Source organism: Bidens hawaiensis, unplaced genomic scaffold (genome assembly GCF_021521415.1).
Source record: "Bidens hawaiensis isolate Kalapana, Puna unplaced genomic scaffold, B.hawaiensis_p1.1 tig00059174_1, whole genome shotgun sequence".
Classification (NCBI taxonomy): Eukaryota; Viridiplantae; Streptophyta; class Magnoliopsida; order Asterales; family Asteraceae; genus Bidens; species Bidens hawaiensis.
Genome location: NW_027500669.1, coordinates 12434 through 30930, shown reverse-complemented (window position 1 = coordinate 30930; position 18497 = coordinate 12434). Strand labels below are relative to the sequence as shown.

The window sequence follows — 18497 nt, the reverse complement described above, 5'->3', positions numbered from 1 at the left end:
AGCTTTCATCTTCAAATGCAACGATCAACGATGATCTTACTCACTTGAAGCTGTAATAATAATAATAATAATCAACTCCGATCACCTCTGATCGTTAGCTTCCGTTACAATTCTGCTTTGATTGGAGCTAAACGACGTCGGCTTGATAAGTATGGGCTGATGGTAGATGGACTCGTCTAGAGAAGCAGGTTGTTGTGGGCTTCGTTAATTTAATTTTAACCTAATTTCACACCTGAATTTGTGTGTTTAGTTTATTATGATTCGTAAGGTTTTGTGCATGTTCGGTTTGTTAAGCGTTTATCAGAATGGTTCGTGGACAGCTAACGGAACGGAATTTGTTGTTTGTGTTTGTTCGTTAAGGAAATAAACTTGTTTGTGAACGGTTTACCAACACTTGATTGAACGGAATTATTGTTCGTGTTTGTTCGTTAAGGTAATGAACTTGCTCGTGAACAGTTCACCAGCACCTGATTGAACGGTATTATTGTTCGTGTTCGTTCATTAAGGAAATGAACTTGTTCGTGAACGGTTCACGAACGTCTGACTAAACAGAATTTATTGTTTGTGTTAGTTTATTAAGGAAATGAACTTGTTCGTGAACCGAACAAAATTTATTGTTCGTGTTCGTTGATTAAGGAAATGAACTTGTTCGTGAATGGTTCATTAAGTCACTAACGCAAACGAACAAACACATATGAACACAACCAATATTTTATATGATTTGGCTAACGGAGAATGGACGGTGTCAATGGTTTGGTCCGGCTACGAAGTTTGTGTTGGTGTTTTTTTAACACTCATATACATATGTTAATTTACGTATAAACTGATCACATAATACTCATATTTATTTTTGTTTTATGGTTAATTATTTTGCTTAAATATATGTGATAAGATTAGAAAAGTCATTAAAAATAAAAATAAAAAAACCTTTAATGAATAAGCATAAACAAACAAACATTAACGGACGTACACGAACACGCTATCGAACATTCATGAACACAATTGAATGAACATGACCTATGTTTGTGTTTGTTCATTTAGTTAATCAAACGAAATTCTATGTTCGTGTTCGTTCATTTATGAAACGAACGAATATAAATGAACTTCCCGTCGAACAATTTGCCGAACGTTAGGCTCGTTTACAGCCCTATGCAAGATTATGCCAAATCATTTTTGTGAGGATTTATGCTTGTTTATGTATGTGATTCAAAGTACTTGATATGCTAATAATTTGCATTAATTTTGTATGCTCCTTTTTGTTTTTGTTGCTTTGAATGCGATGTCTGCATTAGAATCTTGAAATTTTTGTTAGATAGTTTTGTGTAGTGGATTGATCTGCATTAAATGGTAGTTGTATCACTCGGAGTAAACATAAGAAAACAACAAGGTTCATTTTCAGTGTTGAATACCATTGCTCATGGATCAATGATGAATCAGACTTTTATAGTGTTCATATTTAATCATCTTTACATTCGTTCCTTGGTTCCTCAAATTAAGTTGTTTGAAAAAGTGGATGGCTATAGTTTTGGCTGGTGGAGTAGAGTAGTTACAAAGAAACTTGCTGATCGCAGATACACGGTGTATTTAAAGTTTAAACACACACATAAGGGGAAATAATTTAGTTATCTAATGGTTGTTAGCCTTGTAATTACAATTAGGGGGTGTAGCAACTAAATCAACAGATTCTTCTATAATAATTTTGATAACTGTTTAGGAGAACACTTCACTGTTTATTTTTGTTGACTGTCACCTCTGTCTGGTCATTAACAATTCTGCCTTGATTTTGATCCGAATGACGTTGTTGATTCGTGTATCAAGGCAGGTGGCCTACAACTCTTTTTACAAAATCCATTTCGGAGTCCCGGTTGACAGAAATGGCTGATGGCAAATGGGCCCAGCCCGAGAAACGAGCTGCACTTTTGGTTTTAGCTTAACGCATTTCGACTCTCTATATAGTTATATACTCCCTTTTCTTCTACTATTCTTATACACACTCTCGCCGCTGTTTCTAATCATTTTTAGGGTTTAGTTTTCTCAATTGTATTTTGGGGGTACGCGCTGCTTTCTACATTATTCAGTAAGTGCATCCTTCTGTGCTGCAGTTTGTTGTAAAAACTATGGTGACTGTTGAGTATTTAACTGTTTACACCCAATCGTTATTTTGAGGATCTATGCTTGTTTATGTACCCGATTGAAAAAATGCTACTAACTTGCCGTCAATCCGTATGCTTATTTTCATTTTTGTATGCTTTGAATGTGTAATCTGCATTAGAATCTTGAAACTTTTATTAGATAGTGTGGTGTAGTGAATTGATCAGCATTAAATGGTTCTGATTTCGTTTCCCTTTGGATAATAATAAGAAAACAGCAAAATTAACTTTCTTGGTTGAATACATTTGCTCAGGGATCAATGATGAACCGGAGGTTCAAAGAGTTAGTATAGATCATCCTCATATTCATCCCTCGGTTCCTCAAATTAGGGTTACAAGTTTCGGTTTGTTAGAAAAAGTGTACGCTTTTTATGATTTTAGCTGGTGGAGTGGAGTAATTACCCAAAAACTTGCTGATAGTAGATACACTGTGTACTTTAAACATACAAATACGGTGAAAGAGTTTAGTCATGAGGAATTAAAATCGCATGTGGAATTGAAAGATGACAATTGGGTCCCCACTTGTCAGGTATTTAGTTGCCATTAACTTCTTAACTATAAAATGTGGTGTTTGCGTTTTACTTATTATAATTTGCTTATTGCTTCCTTAAAAGAGTAGTTTTGTATAGATAATTTATTTCACTCACAAATATTAAAGTAAGCAGCTTCGGTAAGTAAATTCACAAACACCCTCAAAGCAGCTAATGATTGTATGAAAACACAATAAGCAGAAAAACAGGTTTAATAAGCAAATACAAAGCACCCCTTTATCTGCTTGCCATTTGAGTCAGTTTTGTTGTTTATGCACTCTAGAGACAAATACTTCTAATATAGGTTTCGGAGACTGAATGATGGTATCTTATGATATCTCAAGTTTTTTATAATTTTCTTTCAGGTTCCTTTTTCTGATGTTGAGTTAAGAGATACTAATTCTCTAAACCTTACGGACCCGATCGCGAACACAACTAGTGATATTGAAATCCACACTAAAATTGTAAAAGGATCCATGAAGAGATCGAAACCAAAAACTGTTGGTAGCATTGATAAGACTTTAAAGCCTCATAAGAAGTTGAAGGCTGGGATTGATTCTCATGATCAGAGTCTATCAAACGGGGGTCCGAGTAAAGAAGTCAGCACACCTGTTGGTCAAACTGTTGATACATCTAAGAAGCTTGTTTGTGGAAAGAAAACGGTGAGTTGACTTTCTAGTAAGCAATGTATGGAGTTTATTAGTAAAATCGCATAATTATTAGTTTTTTTTATTAATTTACTTGTGCAGCCCACTAAGCGAGCGAAAAGTGTTGAATTGAAGTGTCCCGTGAATACTTCTGCAAAAAAGAAAGGGAAATTATCAGCTGGTTCTAAAGGCTCGAAAGCTTTAGTTAAAGGTGTGTAGTTATTTGAAATATTAATTCAATCTAATATACCATTAAAGTTTCATAATATATATTCACTCTTTCATACAAATTCTCGTATTCACCTATTTCATAGGGGTGTAAACAAGTTAAGCGCTCGTGAGCTGCGTGAGATCAGCTTGCTAAAAGCTCAACTGGGAGCTGAACTTAAACAAGCACACGTCTGAGCTTGAGCTTAAAAATAAGTTTGTTCACTGACTTGTTTTAAATTAGTTATTATTATATATAAAGTTATGATAAAATAACAAAAAGATCTATAAAGTTTTAGATATAAGTATTTTAATTATAAATATATATAAAAACTTATTATAAATCAATTACATATAATAAACGAGCCGATCTTGAGCTTGAAAAACTACTTATGAGCCGAGCTCGAGCTCAAGCTTTAGAAATAGAGCTTGCAAGGAGCTGAGCTCGAGCTCTCGTAAGTGTAAAGAACTGAGCTTGAGCTTCCATTAGTAAAGTGAGCCGAGGTGGAGCTTAAACGAACTAATTTTGTTTCATAACAAACTAAGTCAATTACTAATAACAATTTGATTTATTGAAGAATTTAAAATGTGCTTTACATGTTTATTTTTCATCACACAGCTGAAGGTGATTTGGCCCTAACAACGACTCCAACTGCCGTTAAGAAAAGGCGTCTGAACCCAGAACTTTCTGCTCCTGTTGTTCTGGGTTTGAGATGTATGGCGATGACAGTCCCCAAAAACAAGAAATCTAAGCAGTTAGTTACTGCAAATCCTCAAACCGTGGGTGAACCCGAGCCACCTCAATCAGGTGTTCTATTGGTGTCTAAGACAACCGATAAGCAAGTAAATCAGGTTGTTATAACTTATAACTTATAAGTAATCATTTCTTTTTTATATGATATTTTCAGTGTTTCAAAAAGTTATCAGTACTGTGAAATTTAAAATAATATACACATGTAAAAAATTTACCCTTTTTTTATTTGACTATTTTGAAATAAAACACTAGTTAATGTGTCGAAATTGCGATCGCCAGTTTTTGGTTTATTTTTGTTAATGGACATAAATTGGTGTATGGATCTCATTATTTCTCATGTAGGTTACGAAAACTGATGGCGACACATCAGCAAGAAGCAAGTGGGGAAGGACATTCATAAGGAATGCAAACCGCAAGACTCTCTTGACTTGTATAATCTCAATATCTTTTAACTGATTTGCATGAAATTTATGTCTGCGCATTAAAATACCGAACTTATTTTTATGTTTGTAGTAAATGATGCAAATGAAGAACCCAATGTAAATAAGTCGCCAGATAGATCGGGGTTGGAGTTGGCTTTGCAACAGACAGGATCTAATAAACTGGTGAAAGGAAAACGAGGAAGAAGACGTACAATTAGTTTGAACATGGAGTCTTCACGGCCTTCACACCGAGGTGAACAATCACTTTATTATTAATAACTAGTTTTTTTTTACCCGGCGCAATGCGCCGGGGCAGCTGACAAATCACTAGCATTGAAATCTAAGTGTCGGTAAAACCAGAGCGTTACTACCGTGGGCCGATGTGAATTTGGTCAGTATCCGTTACGTTCATTACGGTATACACACCACTATTAAAATTTGAGCGCTAAAATCCAAAAAATTAATTCGTCAAACTAATGTATAAAAAAACAAAATATTTAAAATGATATTTATTTGGTCGGCAAACCAGGACGGTGCCCAACTGTTGTCGGTCCTGCGCATTGAGGTTGTAACTCGACATGAATTTAGTCGGTTTTGATTACGTGTGTTACGGTACAGGACCTAATATATATATATATATATAGATTGAGGTGGACCAATGGCCAATTTGGGGGGGGGGGGGTTGTCGGTTGGTAAACTTGTGCTTTGGTAAAACCTGAGCATTGTCGATCATGGGCATTGAGACGGTGACTCTGTGTGATTTTGTTCGGTTTCCGTGAGGTTTGTTATGCTACCGGAACTAAAACAAAAAAATGACGTTTGATCAGTTTCCTTTACATTCGTTATGATAATCAAACTAAAAAAAAAAAATCACAGACCAATATGGTGCCGCCAAGTGGCCCAATAGGGCACTTACAGCACCAAAATTCTTAATTATATATAGTATATTAATAATAGTATAAATATTAACTAAAAATATCTATATTTTTTCATATTACTCATTGGGTATGTTTTTTCTGTAGATCTTCAAGGTTCACGTGCACGAGAAGACAATGGAAAGCCTGAAAATCTTGTTGAGAAATCACTCGACGCAGAGCTTGATGATCAACCTATTAATAACTTGGTTCAAGCTTCTCGCGTGTCCGCTGGTAGTTTTCTGGTTTTTTTAATTTTGGTTAAAATCCATGACTTTTTAAGGCAAACCGCACAAATTAGTACACTTTTTTCATGATTTTAGCAAAAATAGAAGAAACCAACTTGCAATTTTTAATCATTTCTAGCAACAGAGTTAATTTATATTAATATTGATGACATGGCATGCCATCAATAAGAATTTAAAAGTTAGTGTTAGATACAGTTTTCTAAAAGATACAGGTAAAATAAGTTAAATTCGGATTGGCTGCAAAAGTCATGATAAAATGCAAGTTGAATTCTGTTAATACGAGGTTGTTTACGCGTTACATGATTTGTTACTTGATAATTGTTTTAAAAGTATAATTACAAAGAAAACATATATTTTTTTAACTTCTATAAGTTTATCGGTATCTGTTTGACGGTTATTCCCTTCATATTCAGGCAAAGGACGACATTCAGAATTTCCACCGTTTGTAACAACGAACAAAGATCAAAACCCGAAGTTTGAAAAAAGGAGTGCAGTTTGGAAATCCATCGAGACAACGGAAGCATTCCGTTTATTTCCACAGAACCCGCACTTTGGTCCTCTTAACAGCCTTAGCGAAAGTGCTCGCGAACGCACTGCCATTCATAAAATGGTCAACTTTTCAACCGTTTTCGAGGACGTGTGCCGTTTACGCCAAAATGATCCAAAAACTAAAATCGAAGAGAAACTGGAGATCCTTTTGGAACTGGAAACCCACGGGTTTGATGTCGGTTTGTTAACATCCCGTTTGAAGGAAATGCTTTCTTTGAAGGATGAAGCGGAAACACACAGAACTGGCGTAAAAGAACCGAAAGATAATATCGGGAGTGAACGTGCTAAAATTCAAAAATGTAACAGAGACATCACGGTGATCGATAGACAGATTGATGAACTCATTGCCAAACGTGAGCAGCTCATGAAGGAAAACGAAAAAAGCGAGTTAAAAATCGAGGCTTGGGAAGAGATCGTCGATGTACATGAAAGAGCGATAGGCGAATGTGATCGCAAGATCGATGATTTAGCAACCGCTCCTTTTTAAATTTCTAGTTGTTCTTTTTACTGCTATTAAGTACTCTTAGATTGATTTTGATCTGTTTGCTTATGAAGGGCAATTTTGGATAGTGTTTGTATCTTATATCAGTCGAATCGGGTTGAAAGCAGATTAAAGTCTAATTGCTTTATAGTGATACTACCAAGTTTACTATTTATAAGGCTTTACATAAAGTCGAAATGTGGGTCGGGTTTGGAGTAAACAGTGGGTCGGGCCATAAACGGGTGTTTTATGACGATAATTACATCTTAATTGGGTTTGAGTTTGGAGTAACAACTGGCTCGGGTCATAAGCGGGTCAACATGATAAGACAATAATAATGTGTATAAGCAGGCTGAACCTGCATAAATAAGGGCGAGAAATAACTGAATAACCGAACTGAAATAAACAGCAAAAACCAAAACTAAGACCTAAAGTTTCAATATTATTTTTTACCCTTAAACCAAAAATGACGGTTCGGTTTCAGTTATGACTCTTTCTAAAACCGAACCAAACTGCTGAACTAAACCACAACAAACTTGTTTAAAAGGCTTGCTATTTAATTTATAGCCCATAATGAATATATCTGGTTATTGTTAGATTGTTTGTACTTGGCAGTGTTCTTACCTATAAAAATTATGAATTATTACATAAATTGTTTTTAGTTTTTTGAACGGCACATAAAAGTTTATTTAATATTAACTGTTCTACTCGGCATTGTTTTTTGTCTGTCGTCTAAAATATTAGCTACAACTTAAACGTATAGAAAAGGTTAAGCTGGTCAAAAGTCGCCAAAATGTGTGTTCAGATGTTTACAAGTCCCTATTATATCAAGGGAAATTGTTAGAAAACTATATGTAAGCTGCATAAGTTCAAACAGTAACTTGAGCGTATGGTTCCTCGACAAATGAAGTATTATTTGATCAAGTTCAAAACCAGTGTCATCGTCTGCTTCCATCGAACCGTTGAACTCGAGTATTGGAGCCTGGCGTAATAATAAAACTTGGTGGATAGCATACAAAACTTTGACTTGGACAGTAGGATTTTTACAACTTCAAGATTAGACCAACATAAACCAATTTCTTATATTCATTCAAATTTACAGTTGAAGTGTATGGAACGTGCGCTTTGAAAATGATTTATCTGATGGGCTAAATCAGTTTATAGTTACTTTAAGTGATCCACATTTTGCAGATTAACTAACCAGCAACAAAAATAATGAGTTACTTATTTTACCCTTGTTTTATTTGGATTTTGGATCAGATACAAATAAAATTAACGCACTAACTGTGCAAATCAAGTAATGTAATTATATATACAACATAGTGTGATTAAAGCAATACACTACGGTGCAATTACATAATTACACTACTTGATTCGCACAATTAACACGCTAATTTTATTGTACGTTAACTTTCCCCATTTTATTTTACTTCTTGAAATAATTAAAGCATTAAAGTGATTATAACAACATTGAACAAAAGAAACACATCAAAATCTATGCTTTGTATTGCAGCCAGATTATGCCCTGCCCTGCTTGTGGTGCGCCCATATAATGTATATATGTGTGAACCCTCGGATGGACAAAAGTGAAATTGCACTAATTTTGACGTTATTTTACTAATCTCGTGAAAATAACGTTAAAAGCGGCGGAAGGTTAATCAGGCATCATGTGGTGGCGTTGATAGCCGAAAGATAAGGGTAGAGGCACCAATCGGCCAGTGTCCTGGTGGTTGAGTGTTATGTGCCTTATGTCCAAGGCTTGATGCAAAACTACTATCGAGCCGGGGGGTCTCATCGGAAGCAGCCTCTCTATTCCTATGGGGAAAAGGTAAGGCTGTCTACTTCTTACCCTCCTCAGACCATACCATAATTTTGCTATTGGTGGGATTTACTGAGTACAATAATGATGTATTTCACCCAATAATAATAAGTTTTTAAACACACATCCAAACGCCCGTAGGTAACGTTTTCTTCTTTATCAACATTTGGCATCCACATAAACACATATTTAGCATTTCTCAAAAATACATTTTTCGTGGACGATAAATATCTGTGATTAACAGATTAAACAACTTAACAAGCTAGAATGTAGATGGTAACGTTGGTTTACGTTCTTCTTATTACCATTATAACACAAGGACGAACGATAGGATATGAAAGACGGAAAGTTGTGAGCCAAAAAATCACCAAATGCATGTGTAGAAATAAACACACTTAACAGAAAGAAACTTACTGATCATGAAAACAGAAGGAATGAAACATGCTAATAATAATCTTACTGAAAAGCGCAACAAAAGATTATGCGCTAATCTCGGTTAACTTGTAATAATCATTGATAAACCGAGTTCACTCTTGATGGATCAATATGATTGATCAATAAGTAGTTTTACAAGTAGCTAATGCATCTTAGGTTAAATTCTGAAAATATATTATGGCTGTTTGGGCTTCAACTTAACAAAGCACACTTGTCCCATTATGATCAATTATAATCTCAACAAATGAACATTCAATTTTATTTTGGTGTATGGGTTTTTATTAATCCCAACTATCATCTTTTGGTTGCTGCCGGCCCTAACTAATGAATTGGTTGTTGACGGTTCCATCTTTTAACGTATTTGTTCCCAACGGTCTGCCACTAACAGAATCCTAACGCCGTTTTGCAAGTTGTCGGAAAACTTATATTTTTCCAGAAAACTCAACATTTTCGTCCCATACATCTTTGTAACCTTGGATCAGACATTTAGGAACATTTTTCTAGTAAAAACCTCAATTATTAAGGTCATCGGAACCCTAGAACCATCGTCGGAATCGGTTGGTGGTGCTCAAGTGGTGGTGAGTTAGATGGTGGTGGTGTCGGTGTTAGATTGAGTTTTCCAGCAAAAAACTATGACTTTTCCAGCCAAAAGCGTTTTCCTGGCGACCTGCAAGTAACGGCATTAGGATTCTGTTAGTCGCGAACTGTTAGAACAAATACATTAAAAGATGGGACCTGCAGTAGCCAATTCATTAGTTGGGATCGACAACGACAAAAAAGATGATAATTGGGATTAATAAAAACCAATATACCTATTATTAATTTTAGGCTAAACATTCAATTAAATCAAGTGGCATGCATACTAACAATATTTCATATCAACTAACAATGCAAACTACTAAACAATAACATCAAATCAAGTATCAACATTCAACATGTAATTTTAATTTTCGAAGTGTAAAAGTAAAAAAGAAAACACACACACAAAAACCTGAGAGAGCAGGCGGTAAAATCTAATGCTTTATAGGTAAAATGGTAAATGGATGGGGTTATAAATCTTGTGCTTTACTTTTGGGCTTGTATGGTATATTTTAAATTTAAAATAAAAATACAATTTGGGTTTATCAATTTAAATTTAGATCAGTTTTTAATATCAATTTTAATTTTAATTTTAATTTAGATTAGTTTTTAATATGAATTTTAATTTTAACTTAGATCAGTTTTTAATATTTAGTTTTCACTAGGGTTGTTTAAAATGCTCGCAGCTCGAAGCACTTTTTGATTAAGCTAAGAAAAAGCTCGCTCGATATGGCTCGGTTTGGCTTGCCCGTTAGCTCGGACCGATTTTACTTTTAATATATTTTATTTTCATATACATATAACATCTTTAAAATTGTTTTAAAAAACAGGGATATATTCCTCCTAATTCCGAAATCCCGCTCAAATCCCAACTCCTAATATAGGCAGGTTGTTAAAAGAACGTATTTTGAATTCGGATGAACTCGTTATGAACTCATTTTGTATTTGGTTGTCAATTTGTAATTTATTTAACTTTATTTTAAAACTAAGCCGAGCAGAGTCAACACAGTTTAAAAACGAGCCGAACTTAGACTCAAATTTTCAGCTCAATTTCAAAACCAAGCCTAGTCAACTCGGTTTAAAACCGGGCCCAGCCCGAGCCTGCTGTGGCCCAGCTTAGCTCCTGAACAGCTCCACTTTCCAACACATTTTAATGCATAAGCTGTGCTTAAACCAATACATGAGTTCACCCTTACAGTGGGTGTAAGTGGCACATGTTTTGAAATTGATCAAATAATACTTCATTTGTCGAGGAACCATCCCGTCAAGAAACTAACATTTTGCCCTGTAAACTACCCTTACCTCTTTTCTCGTTGCATCACCTAACAGACCTATATCTTGATAGCTGTGATATTCGATGGATATGGTAGTCTTACAAGCTTATCCATGAGTGATGCAATAATCTCAAAAGTCTCCTAATCCCGATTAATCACTAGTCCCTACCCACCGCCCGACTAGCGTCTAGCAATTTCTACAACACTGGGTTGGAGGAGTTATTAAGGGTATCTAATGAAAGGAGTGATATTATGATATACCAACTGTTTGTAAGCTTTTTATTGTTCACATGTTTGACACTTTGGCTAATGTTTTTGTTCTAAATCCAGGTTAAGAGGTAAAACAACCAGCTAAAGGAACATGAGAAGTACCCGGACTATCTAAGGTGGCGGTTTACAAGACCGAAGAAGTTTGGGAACTGCTTAACGTGAAAGCCATGCGCGTTCGGTTGGATCAATTAATGGTTCAATGCTAACGAGTTTAGTAGCTGTTCTCACTAAAAGATAAAATTTTCTTACAAGTCAAAAGGCTTCAGATCATAAACAGGTCAACGCGTTTACAACAATTAAAACATGTAAAGAATAAGAAACCGCGCAGCATCTACCAGCATAACAAGCGGAAACAAATCACAATGTGTGTTGACAAAACAAAAACATGGAACTGATTTAAGGTTCCAAACAGAACAGAACATCAGTTGCTAAACTCGATAAAGATACATAGTAACTTAATTCAGAACAGTTTTGTGGATGAAAACGTAAAGGTTCGTCGTTTCTATCTTCTGTTTTTGCTCTCCTTTTTATCCTTTTCCCGTTTCTGGTAAAGCTTCTCGAGAACGCGTTTTGCTTCACAATTCGGGAAGTTTTCAAGATCATAGTAGTGTGGCGCGATATCAACAATCCTGATATACCAGCAAATATTATTATTTTAGTACAATGATATCATAAATAAAAGTTAGCTAACTCAAAATAGGTTTACGTAAAACTAACCATTCACCACGGACATCTGTTACAGTGCGAATGAAATTCCTGCTTGTTAACACGTATTCATTGTATATAACCCATTCGGGCTTGTGGTCTAAACAATTCGACGGGTGCAAATGAACCACCTGAAAATAAGAGAAATTTTAAGCTTTAATCTCCATGTATATTTTGAGAACATATAAGGAAGTTAAGGATAAAAAATAACGAACCTGATTGTCTTTGACGGTCAAATAATGACCCGTACGCTCCAAATGGGCCACCTGCATAAAATAGCCTGATAACATAGCTTTTCTGATGTTGATGTAATAGTCATGGCTGTTGAAATCCGTGCTGCATAACTTGAGGTTGAACCGGGCCATAATACGGGCAAGCTGTTGCCTCACGTTATCTGCTGATTTGAGTGCCCGATGATTCACAAAGTTCTCGTAACACCATGCTTGATCTTCATCTGAAACCAATAATAACAAAACATTAAATCAAATTGAGTTATTTTAGTAGCTCTAAATAAAAGAATGTGATCTGAAATACTATCGACTTCTATCAAAACCAAGACTTGTCATCCAACAAAAACATTTTTTCCAGAGTAGGCCTTGTAAACGAACAGAAAGTTCAATAAACTGTTCGTGAACATAGACACCTAATTCGCGGTTCGCTCCGGTACGGGTGCGCGATTCGGGTAAGCAATTTGCTAAGGTAACATATTCGGCATGGAAGGGTGTAAGCTAATTTCAGTACGAACCGGTACGGTGTACTATGTAGTTCGGTTCGATGTACCCCAAATAAAAAAAACTAGCTTTTTATAATGTATATATATAATGTTAATTTAACAGTTTTTATGTATAAATATATAAGTTTAAATGTAAACTAGTGATTAAACCCTAAAATAACAACCGTCACTCTCTTCTTCCGTCTTCCTCGTCAATGTCTTATTCTTCCTCTTTCTGGCAGAAACTGAACCATCTTCACCCAATTCGTTCAATTGGAACACTGAACTCATTAGATTGGAACACCGATTTTGTTCAATTCGAACACCAAATTCGTTAGACTGGATCGACGAACCAGTGATATGGGTACACGAATTCGGTGGTGATTGGAACGGAAGCAAATTCCAATTCGATGCACCATGAACCAAAACGAAACTCACGGCATGGCCAGCAAATTATGTAACTATGTTCGTGAACAGTTTGACCAGAAGTTTGTTAATGTTTGCTTATTTAAAAAAAACGAACATGAACAAAACCTTTTGTCCATTTGTGTTCAAGTATGTCCGTTCGTTTGCATTCATGATCATTATTTTACATTTGTTTATATATATTCAATTAAACCTTTTAGCTCCAATACAATCTACTCAAGTGTATGAATTATGAAATTAAAATATAACCCACTACAGTTTAGTCCAGTTATATTAATTTTTTAGTAACAAATTAATGTTCACGTTTACTTCTAATTAGTGTTACTGTTTGCTCAGGTGTTTTTGTTCATCTATGTTTAGTCATGTCCATTCGTTTATGTAAACGAACCGTTCGTTTATGTAAACGAACCGTTCGTTTATACTACCAACGACCGAACATAAGCGAGCATTAACACGAGCAGATTCATATTCTTAACAAGCGAACACGAACAATACCCCGTGTGTTTAACCGTTCATGTCCATCATTTGTTCGGTTAAATTAAACAAACACAAACATACTCCATTTGTGTCCGTCCAGTTCGTTTACTTACTACTTTGAGGCACTCATAAGAAAACAAGAAATAACTACTTACTGTTTTGTTTGTAGGCGTGGTAGACGTTCAAGAGCGTGAGATGGTCTCCATCGATGTGTCCAAATCGGGCTTTCGCCTCATCAGCAGCCTTCTGAGCTTCTCTGGGCCGAACGAAGCAATTGGGTACTAATAAAAAAATTGGGTTATCACAGAGGAGGCCCACGATGAGTCAGCAGATTCAATACCACACCATTAGCTTCATGAGAGAGAGTACTGAGAAATTGCAACTATCTGCATCAGCACTTGCTTTCTTACAAATTCCATGACATGCTGACATGGAACCAAGCGAAACAGTTGCTGATGTCTACCTAAGACAGTGTCTGTTGTGTTTTTTAACTTTTGACCAAAAAATTTTACTTTTTTGTTTGATTATCCAATTATTAAAAAAAATTACTGTTTTCAAGCGAATGCATGATTAAGTATTAAAAATTAACTAACAAATAAAAAACAATGAAGGGCAAAAATGTAATTTGTACCTGACAGCATAGCCGATATAGAAAGAATCTCATTTGAACAGTTAAATTCAGGGCTAACAACAAGCATCTTCCCCATTTGAGGATCTAACGGAAACTCACTCATTATTTCACCCAATTTAGTCAAATTTCCTTCATCATCCAACGCACCCAAATAATTCAAAACCTCTAGGGCCCGCATTAACGTTTCAGGAGCTGGTGGGTCCATAAAATCGAAATGAACAAGATCATCAATACCAAGTTTCTTCAAAGTAAGAACCGTATTCGCCAAATTAGACCGAAGAATCTCCGGGTACGTTTGTGGCTGAAGATCGTTATTAAAACTTTTTTCTGTGTACAACCTAAAACATTTACCGGGCTGTGTTCTTCCAGCACGACCTGATCTTTGGTGAGCACTCGCCTTTGATATTGGAGAAACCAACAGAGATTCGACCCGAACCCGTGGATTATAAACTTTTTGTTTCGCGAAACCAGGATCGATAACATAAACAATACCGTCTATGGTTAAAGATGTTTCAGCAATGTTTGTTGAAATCACAATCTTTCTCCCAGCAGGCCCGCCTTCGGTTAAAGGAGCTGGTGCAGGCTCGAATATCTTCTGTTGCATAGCAGGTGGGAGTGTCGAATAAAGAGGCACCACTTTCACGGGACCCACCGAGTCTCCAAGATTACCGACTTCTTTATTTATTTTTCGAACGGCGTCTTCAATTTCTTCTTCTCCAGTGAGAAAAACGAGAATATCGCCAGGTGGCTCACACATGTGGATTTGAACAACAGTTCGGATTGCTGCCTCAAGATAGTCACGCTCGGGGTCTTGGGTGTAAAATATTTCCACTGGGTGGAGTCGGCCTGGAACTTTCATTAATGGTGCACCAAAGAAATAGCCCTGAAACTTTTCGGCTTCCAGTGTAGCACTCATGACAACTAATTTAAGATCGGCTCGGTTTTTTAAAACTTCTTTTAAAAGCCCGAACAAAACATCGGTAGCTAAAGTTCTCTCGTGGGCTTCATCAAGAATGATCACTTTGTACCTTTCTAGAAGCGGGTCGGTCATGGCTTCTCTTAATAGCATACCATCTGTCAAGTACCTATTGAACCAAAAAAAACATGTCAGTTAAATAAAAAAACACAATTTGTCTAAAAAATTATTATTTGTGTAACAAAATGTATCAGATATAGATTTACAACACCAAAAAAGTATCAAATTTTGCCCTTGTTTGTCATTGTATATAAGAAAATTGTTTTTTTTTTCAATAGCGTTCAACAAGCATCCAATTATTTAACCAAAGTAGCAACCTTTTATAGTGTGCCACATCACCATTTATCCATAGAAGCTAACATATATATATATAAAATTATAAATACCAATGAAACAGAAAACATTTCTTCTAGCATATAATGACAGAACGATTAAAGGTAAGAACATTTAATTTTCTAATCATTCTACAAAACTTTAATTGTAAATAATTTAACTTTTTAATAATATGACTAGGATGATATACTCTCAACAAATATCTAACTTTCATCTATTTCCTTTAAGCTACTCTTTTCTATATTTTAACATTTGGCTCATTAGAGATTAAACATAATACAGAAACCAACACATTATGTCAAACTGAAAACTGTAAATAAAATTAAGATATGCAAAACACTTAATTTGTACGAGTTTTTATAAAACTTACTTCAAGACGGTTTTTGCACTGCTACAATCTTCAAAACGGATGCTGTAACCCACTTCTTCTCCAATAGTGACATCCATTTCCTCCGCAACTCTCCTAGAAACAGACATTGCAGCCACCCTACGGGGTTGAGTGCAACCCACCATGAACTTCTTGCGTTTATCTGCACTCTCTAATTCCACAGCATCCAACACAAATTGCGGAATCTGTTTTGTAGCAATTTAAAAAACTCAAATTAGAGCTCAACAAACTAAAAGCAAAATCAAACAACATAACAGAGCTGTATACGAAGCGAACCGAACCAACAAAGCCTTGTTCATGTTCGTCTGTTAAGCTTTAATCAAACAAAAGGTTCACAAACACCTAACCGAACCAAACTTCTTGCTTGTGTTCATTAATTAAAAAAAAACTTGTTCATTAATGGTTCGCAAGCAAAAACGCAATGTTTTATACGATTTGGCTCATTGAGAGTGGTCAGTGTCAATGATTCGGTCCAGCTACCAAGTTTTTGTTGGTGTTTTTTTAGCATTAATATTCATATGAATCATATGTTTACTTCACATATAAATTAATCACATAATATTCATGTACATTTTTGTTTAATAACTAAAAAATTTTGCTTGATTCAAAATGATACTATATGATGAAAAGTCATTAAAACATATTAAAAGCCTTTAATAAGCAAACATCAACAAACAAACATTAACGAACATAAACGAATGTATTAATTAAACCTACACAAACACAACTTAACAAATGCCTCTGTTTGTGTTCGTTCATTTAGTTAATAGAACAAAACACCTTGTTCATGTCCATTCATTTATTAAACTAACAAACATAAAACATAAACGAACTTCTCGCTGAACATTTTAACCAAACCCTAAGTCCATAATATTACAACAACTAAATTAATTCATACACAAATTAGATTCAAACTACAAACAAATAACTACCTGAGTTGTTTTACCATTATCTAATTTCCTTAATGAACGAACACGACCACGAAACTTCATTCGGTTTGGTGTTCATAAACCATTTATTTATATGTAAACTAGCATACAAACATGAACAAGGCCTTATTCGGTTATAGCCCTATACATGTATCTCATACAACGTAACCATAAGATTGCAAGCTACAATTTTTTTTAAAAAAAAAATTAGTGTGAGTTCACTTCCTTGATGAACAAACACGAAAAAGAAACTTCATTCAGTTACCGTTAACCATTCTCTTGTCCAACTTAACAAACGAACATGAACAATGCCTTGTTCGGTTCAGTTCTAGCCCTATATATGCATCTCATACGAGGTAACCATACGTAGATTACAAGCTACAATTTTTTTTTAAAAAAAAATTAGCATTTGAGTTCACTTCCTTAATAAACAAACGCGAACAAGAAATTTCATTCGTTTAGGTGTTCATGAACCGTTAACCATTTGCTTGCCCAACTTAACAAGCAAACATGAGCAATGCCGTGTTCCGTTCGGTTCTAGCCTTGTATATGTATCTCGCACGAGGTAAATATTCGTAGACTACTAGTTACAAATATGCACATTCACCAGCTATAAATGTGTGTATATATATATATGTATATATATATGTGTGTGCGTGTGTGTGGTATATATATATATGTAGCTGGTGAATGTGTATATTATTAGCTCGTAGCCTACGGATATTTACTATGTGTGAGATGCATACGCAGGGCTATAACCGAACCGAACAAGGCCTTGTTCATGTTATTTTGTTAATAACTTTAAATAATACAACAACTAAACTAATTCATAATTTCATTCATACACAAATTAGATTAATAAAATAACTACCTGAGTCGTTTTACCGCTACCGGTCTCACCAACCAAAATTAGGGTTTGGTTCTCCTTAAGCGCCGTTAAAAATTCCTCCTTCTGATGCCACACCGGCAACGTCTTCCTCTTCTCCAGTATCTCGTAATACCGGCTCGAGTACGCCCGCCCGGTCCACTTGTTCACCGTCGACACGCCGCCGTGGACGGCGGCTAAGCCGTTGGCCTTGTTGAATTTGGCCGCCGCGGACTCGTCCACGACGTCGAAAAGACTCACCTTGCGTTTGCGTTCGGTTGTCATGGCTTGAATCTGGAAGGTTTGGTGGTTATTACGGCGATTTGGTAGCTAATTTGTGTATTATAGCCTCCGTCAGAAACCCTAATTTTGAGATTGGGGGAAAGAAGGAGAATGGATGATGTCATAATAAGGTTATTATATATTAGTATACTAGTTTGAGGCTAGAGTATTACACAGGTGGGTAATCGATGAAAATTTAAACTTTAATTCTCAGGTAAAATACAATCATCAAAAACAAAATAATCATATATTGTTAATACAATTACAATTTATATTAAAATTATATAAATAAGATTACTCAAATATGTTATAATAAAATTACTATTTGTTTGTATTGATACACTACATTTGTGATTGTATTAATCAGCATACATTGTTTATCAAAAATTAAAATCTTTAATCCACATCTGTTAGTAACTCTTGATAATGTAACATTAAGTTATGTTTATAACTCTTCCGTATGAGAAGTAAGGTCTTCAAGTACTTACATACTA

The 18497-nt window shown here is 35.3% G+C and overlaps 2 protein-coding genes across 3 annotated transcripts; one reads left to right on the top strand and one right to left on the bottom strand.

The window, feature by feature from the left end:
* Window positions 1–1874: 1874 nt before the first annotated feature.
* On the top strand, window positions 1875–6908 carry LOC143602567 (DUF724 domain-containing protein 7-like). Its single transcript, XM_077079628.1, has 8 exons — window positions 1875–1922; window positions 2341–2679; window positions 3430–3538; window positions 4154–4386; window positions 4631–4718; window positions 4802–4963; window positions 5733–5858; window positions 6286–6908. Exons 1-8 carry the CDS (start codon window positions 1875–1877, stop codon window positions 6906–6908), a joined length of 1728 nt encoding a protein of 575 aa, XP_076935743.1.
* Window positions 6909–11674: 4766 nt separating this feature from the next.
* LOC143602568 (putative pre-mRNA-splicing factor ATP-dependent RNA helicase DEAH2) lies at window positions 11675–18006 on the bottom strand. 2 transcript variants are annotated; one of them, XM_077079630.1, is made up of 8 exons: window positions 17748–17853; window positions 16860–16879; window positions 15910–16112; window positions 14231–15315; window positions 13755–13880; window positions 12200–12438; window positions 11997–12115; window positions 11675–11908 (listed from the first exon to the last, which is right to left on the bottom strand). In XM_077079630.1, exons 3-8 carry the CDS (start codon window positions 16050–16052, stop codon window positions 11782–11784), a joined length of 1839 nt encoding a protein of 612 aa, XP_076935745.1. In that variant the 5' UTR covers window positions 16053–16112; window positions 16860–16879; window positions 17748–17853; the 3' UTR covers window positions 11675–11781. The 2 variants fall into 2 exon arrangements, with proteins under 2 accessions (XP_076935745.1, XP_076935744.1); XM_077079629.1 differs by lacking the exon at window positions 16860–16879 and having other exon boundaries at window positions 17728–18006.
* Window positions 18007–18497: the final 491 nt, after the last annotated feature.